A 6,237-nucleotide genomic window follows, 5' to 3' on the forward strand; every position below is an offset into this window, starting at 1 on the left:
GGCACAGAGCAAGTCTCTAGAGGCAACGGGTCTGGAGCTGAGGAACCGGCTGCCTAGGCAGGCCCTGGAGCCCCTCTGCGAGTGGCTTTGGGCGTCTGAGAGCAGCTGATGGGGGCACCTCGGGAAGGGGAGCTTGCTCACCTTTGACTAGCGTGTGCTTGTCGGTGGGGGACGACCGGGCGAGCACCCTCAGCTTGGGCCACACCTTGTCCAGCCGCTCCTGCTCTATCTGGAGGGAAGCAGGCGGATGCTGCAGAGCGGGGCAGGTGGGGGCAGCCGGGACTGGGGACTGCGGGAGGGCGGGCGGCGGGGAGCTACCTCGCCTTTCTCGTTGCGGATGCGCCGGTTGAACTCCCTCCCCTCCAGGCACAGGAAGTCCTCCCCGGGCTGGATGATGCCGCACTTGGCCGCGATAGCCCGGGCCGTGTTGATGTTGTCCCCGGTCACCATGCGGACCGTGATGCCTGCACGCTGGCATTTGCGGATAGCTTCGGGGACCTGGAGGAGACGAGAGGGGTGGGGGGTGGCCATCAAGGCAAGCCATACATATTTTGTGTCCTCTGTCAAGCCTGCAGGACCCAAGGTCTGGCCAAGCTGACCGTGAAGCCACACTTGTGGCCCCAAGGTGGGGCCTCTGTGCCGGGGTGAGGTCAGAGAGGTGCAGACCATGGCAGGCCTGCCCTGCCACCGGCACCCAGCCACAGAGGACAGGTCCCCTTAGCCAGCCTCCTCCAATGCCTCCTGCACCATGCCGGGTCCTGGTTGTGCCAGGCCCTGGGGACCAGCAATGACTCAGACCCCGACAGCACTAGCAGGACTGGGAGAGGCCACTGGAAGGTTTTGTGCTGTTGAGGGGCACCATCAGGCTCGTGTTTGGCGAAGTCACCTGGGTGATCAGAGAAATCGCCCAGCTCTGCCAACCTCCTTTTCCAGCTGCGGAGCCAGGGCCAGCCCAGTGAGCAGGCAGCTGGCAGCGCGGCGAGCTCTAGAGAAGAGCAAGGAAGGGCCTCCTGCCCCTGCCCTCCTGCGGGCTCCCGACGGCCAGCAGAGCCCACGGCAGGCCTGGCCCTCTGTGGCCCTGCCTCAGGGAGGGGGTTCGGCTGTCAGGTGGCTTGCAGCCAAGCTCTGGGTCCTCTCTCTCTCGCTTCCGGCTCTTTGTTTTTCTTTACAATATAAAAGCTAAGACATTTTTCTCAGGAATTGGCCTTTTCCTTGGCGCTGTAGGCTTTGCCGCTCGCTAGGGCAGATGGAGCCTCGCCTCGGTCATGGGGCATGCATTGCACTCTCCAGACATCATATTAGGTTCTGGAGGAAGGGAGAGAGGGACCCCTCTAGTGCTGAGTGGAGAACAGGCTGAAGGGGGTTGAGAGTGGAAAGCCAGGAGACCAGCCGGGAGGTGGTGGCATCGTCCCAGCAATGGGGGGATGGAGAGGACAGTTCCCAAGTGAACAAAGAGGCTTGTGGCTCTTCAGGCCCAGAGGGGAGTGAGACTGGGTCAGGCAGATGATGCCCTGAGAGCCTGGGCCTACGGGCTGGGCATGGAAGCCCTGGGGACAGTCGCTGAGCCCGAGGTGGAGTGCACGAAAGTGTGTGGGTATCCCAGTCCCCAGGCCTAGGGAGCCTGGGCACAGGTGGGGTGGACACAGGAGCAGGAGCCACATGGTAGGGGCTGGGGCTGGGAAACCCCAGGGAAGGACACTCACCTGGGAGTCCCCAGCATGCTGGTGGCCCCACAGGCCATGGGGAGGGGACATGTTGCGATCTCAGCCAGGGAGAGAGTGGGGACGAGAAGAGAGGGGCCCCCACTTCAGGTTGTAACAGAGTGACCCTATGATCCATGCAGCAAATACGCAAAGTGGCCGGGAAGGACATCGTGCAGCCCTCAATAATGAGCATCTTGCAGTGCTGGATAATGAGGTCATGAGCCACAGGGATTCAACTCCTCTTCTAGTGAGCATCCCTGAAGCATCTGGAAGCCACCCTCTGCTGCCACCAAGTGGCCATGCCGAGCCTGACACATGGGAGCTACTACCCAGTTCAAGTGCAGTGGGGGTCGGCTTCTTCTCCAGGCTTGCTGGTCAGGCCCGAAGGAGCAGGCCAGTCTCGGCCCCCCAAGCCAGGTGTCAGGAAGGACCCCTCTCCAGAGGACGACCTCTCCCTCATAGGACAGATTGTTCTTCCTGGATGCATGGCCTTGCCCCCTGCCTTCTCCCCAAGGCCCAACAGCACAGCAGCCAGCTGGGTATCTGCAGGAGTTGCCCACGGCTGCCTGCCTGTCCGTACCACCCCCAAGGGGCAGAGCTCACGCCCTCTTCTGCTTGCAGCCACCCCACGCCTCCAAGCATGCTGGCAAGTTTAACCGAGGCCCAAGTGCCCTCCTGCCTGCTCTGGCTGCCCAGGATGTGCAGGGCCCTCCATGCTCCCTCCTAGGGCACCACCTGGCTGGCTGGTCTCCGTGGGGATCTGCCTGGCCTCCCAGCCTGGCCCTGTTGCTGTGATCTGCCACCTGGACTTGCTCTTGGCCACTCTCAAGCCAGAAAGGAGCTGTCCCTGTTTCCTGGGCCTTCTGTCAAGGCTGTTTCTGGATGGTCAGCGAACAGCCCATCACCAGGCCTCAGTGGCCTCTCGCTGCCTGAGCTTCTGGCCTGCCCAGGCAGCACTGAAGCCAGGTCTTCATTACGTCGTCCTCACGACTTGTGCCCGTGCTCGACATTTTCTGAGATGAACACTTACAAAATAGTAATGTCCCCCTCTGGGACCCCAGGGGCAGTGTGCTGACCAGGAGAACCACTGCCCTGGACAGCTGCAGCCTTGCAGCCTAAATGGGCTCACTGGGACCAGCAGCTGGTCACCCCAGTCCTGCCTTTCAGGTCTACAGAAATGTCTAAGGCCTCCGTCCTTAAATGTATGACCTGAGTTTCTGCTCATCTGACAAATATTTATGCCAGAAATGAGGGGCTGCCTGCCCGGCTCCTGGGCTGCGGAATTGAGCCTGGCAGCTGCCTGGGCTGTGCGGCCTCTGGCGGCTGCACACCTGGGGCACCTCCGTCCCGGCAGGCGGCTGGGGGTGGGCAGGCTGTTTACTGACAGGTGCAGAAATGGCCTGGGCCCTGAGCCCTCCGACACTCTGACAGGAGCTCCGGCAAGCTGGGTGGAAAAGTCTGGAGTGTGAGGAGGGAGCAGCACTGAACGCCACCCAGGGGCCTGCAGCCACTGGGCGTGGGCAAGGGGTGAAAGGCTCCATTGAGAAGGGGAAGGTCAAAGGACAAAGGGGGCAAGCCACGTCTATGCAAGGGCAGCACCAGTTTATTACTCAGCTTGCTCTGTGCCTCAGTTTCTTCCCGGTGCAATGAAGGGATCGGATGGCTCCTGAATGGGAAGGCCTGAGCCCATGTCCCCAGGGATGGCCCTGCCTCGCCTGGCCAGCACCCTCCTGCTCTGCCTTCTAAGGCTTGCTGGCCTGTTCTGCTTGCTGGAATTCTCTCCTCCTCCTCTGCCACCATCCATTTCTCCCAGGCCTAGCTCAAGGTACTCCGTCTCTGCTCCATTGCCGGTGACCTATGGCCAGTGTTTGGATGAAGCAAGCATTGTCTTCTGAATGGAGTATCTCCCAAAGGAGAGCCCAGAAGCTTCTCCCCAATTACACCCACACCCTCAAGGGCAGCTCCTATAAATACGTGCTTTCGGGTTAGTAGGCAGGGTCAAGGTGGCCCTGTTTCTGACACAAGGTGGGTGCCATTGGGAAGGCCCCGAGCCTGGCACCCTCCCTGTTAGGCCTGCTGTCTGCGTGACTCTCCCTCTCTCCAGGGTCTCCCATCGTCAAAGACCAACAAACACAGCCATGCCATGGAGCCGACTGAGGTCAAGGTCTCCGACGACTTCCCAGTGTCAACGCCGTGCTCACTCTGCTCTTGTGTCAGCTACGTGACCTTTGAGGACCCTCTCCCTGTCTGGCCTCTGTTGCAGCAGCACACCCGCCAGGACCTCTGCCGAGAGTGCTCCACTCCTATAGCCACTTGCCCATTTGACACCTCCACGGGGATGTCCTGAATCTCATGTGGCCCCAACCAAACCCTTGACCGAGAACCACCCACCCTGCCCCCAAAACCTGTGCCCCTTCAGGCTTCCCCGCTCAGTCACCCCGACTCCTCCTCTCCCTTACCACCCCCTCCAGTCCCTCAGTCCTGCAGGGGTCGAGGTTCTCACTGCCACCTTCTCTCACCACAGGCTGAGCAGGAGGGGGGTCTTCCAGAGGGCAGGACGGAACCTCCATGTGGGTGGCAGGGGTCAGGAGTACTGGGGAGGGTGTGATCTGGGGCGCAGTCACTGCACCCCCGGAGGCTTCCGAGGCTCTGCCCTCCATCTTTCTTCCTTCCCCAGCCTTTCTGGACCCTGGCGGGCAGCCAGGGCTGCTCTACCTACGACTCTGGCAGGAAGCGGCGTGACCGCCTGGGAAGCAAGGGGAAAGGGGCGGGGCTCTCCTTGCAGGTTGGGGTGCAAAGCCCACGTGCAGAGGCTGGGGTGGAGAAAGGTGCTGGCCACATGTCTGGACAACCTTGGCCAAGTTCACAGTCACCGGGGCAGCTCACAGAGAAGGGGATTGCTACCTCGGGCCGCACGGGGTCCTCGATGCCCACGACAGCTATGCAGGTGAGGTCGCCCACGACCTCATTCTCATTGTCCCAGTCGGGCTCCTGGCCTGCAGGGAAGTCCCGGTAGGCGATGCAGATGGTGCGGAGGCCATCGCAAGCCATTGGCTCGATGATTTTCTTCACCATGTCGTCCCGATCCCGAGGCCGAAAGCCTCGGAGCTCACCGTTGCTGTTTAAGATGTTGGTGCACCTAGGGCAGGGTGGGGGTTAGGTGGGGGCAGGGGGAGGAAGAGGAGGCAGCTCTGGTCACGCCGGGTTAGTGTGAGACCTTAGCCAATGACTGGTGTCTTTCTAAAAAGAGGAGAGGACACATGGAGACACACACGGGAGGAGGCCATGTGACGACGACTGGAGAGAGGCAGCTGCGAGACCAGGAACGTCGAGGACTGCAGCCAGCAGCAGAAGCTGGAGAGGCCAGGAAGCACTCTCCCCTGGAGGCTGTGGCGGCGGTTGGCCCTGCCGACACCTTGATCATGGAATTTTGGTGCCCAGGACTGGGGGAGATACATTACTGTGGTTTTAAGCCACCAGGTTCATGGTTATTTGTCCCCAGGACACTCCTAGGCTGGTGTAGGCTGAGAGCCCCAGGCAGGAGGCGGGTGTGAGGCTCCACAGGGTGAGGGTGGGGAACGTGGGTGGGGACAGGACTGGGAGGAGTCAGGTGGGGAAGAGGAGGACCACAGGGCCTCTGGATGTGGGTTCACTCGTGTATTCTCACAGCACTCCCAGGAGATAATTACTCCTTCTATCTCCATGTTACGGGGAGAAACTGAGGTACAGGGGGGTGATGGCTCATGTTCACATGGCCAGCAAAGAGTGGAGCCAGGATGGCACTCAGCGCCCAGCCACAGAGATCGGGCTTTTCACCACGGTGGCTCTGTCGCCTATTGCCCATCAAAAGAGAAGCACAGAAAGAGGGCTAGGCCCTCCAACCCAGCAGGGATGGTTTCAGGGAGGAGCGGCCTTTGCACTGGGTTGGGGGGCTGTGCCTGGGCAGAGGTTGGGTGGAGAGCATTCTGGGTGGGGCGGCCAGGCAGGGGGGCACTTGGTGCTCTGGTCCGCTAAGAGCAGGGAGCAGAGCCACTCATGAACAGGGGAGGGGAGTGAGGTGCCAGGTGGGTGGGGAAGGGGGAAAGAGAGGTCAAGGCCATGGGAGTGTGGAGGTGGGGCAGGCTGATATGTACAACCATCACCATGGTCAACTTTAGAACACTTTCATCACCTCGAAAGGAAACCCCAGAAAAGCAACAACAAAAGGGCCGGCCTGTGGCTCACTCGGGAGAATGTGGTGCTGATAACACCAAGGCCACAGGTTCAGATCCCTATGTAGGGATGGCCGGTTAGCTCACTTGGGAGAGCGTGGTGCTGACAACACCAAGTCAAGGGTTAAGATCCCCTTACCTGTCATCTTTAAAACAACAACAACAACAACAAAAGATAAATTGAACTTCATCACAATTTTAAAACAATTGTACATCCTTTTTTTTTTTTTTTTTTTTTTTGTCTTTTGTCTTTTTTCCGTGTCCGGCAACGGATCGCAACGCTCAGTGTTGCCCCCGTACCGGACCGGGGACCGGCAACGGGA

General features: G+C 60.2%; 1 protein-coding gene across 6 annotated transcripts in view; it reads right to left on the bottom strand.

The window, feature by feature from the left end:
* Nucleotides 1-6,237, bottom strand: part of ATP2B3 (ATPase, Ca++ transporting, plasma membrane 3) — a 48,934-nt gene that overhangs the window by 26,959 nt on the left and 15,738 nt on the right. For all 6 annotated transcript variants that reach the window (XM_008577048.1, XM_008577046.1, XM_008577044.1 and 3 more), the window contains 3 exons: nucleotides 4,608-4,842; nucleotides 319-498; nucleotides 142-229 (listed from right to left, as the gene is read on the bottom strand). In XM_008577048.1, coding sequence (XP_008575270.1) covers nucleotides 142-229; nucleotides 319-498; nucleotides 4,608-4,842 — 503 coding nt within the window. The remainder of the gene's footprint in view (nucleotides 1-141; nucleotides 230-318; nucleotides 499-4,607; nucleotides 4,843-6,237) is intronic.

Source organism: Galeopterus variegatus, unplaced genomic scaffold (assembly GCF_000696425.1).
Source record: "Galeopterus variegatus unplaced genomic scaffold, G_variegatus-3.0.2 Scaffold1442, whole genome shotgun sequence".
NCBI lineage: Eukaryota > Metazoa > Chordata > Mammalia > Dermoptera > Cynocephalidae > Galeopterus > Galeopterus variegatus.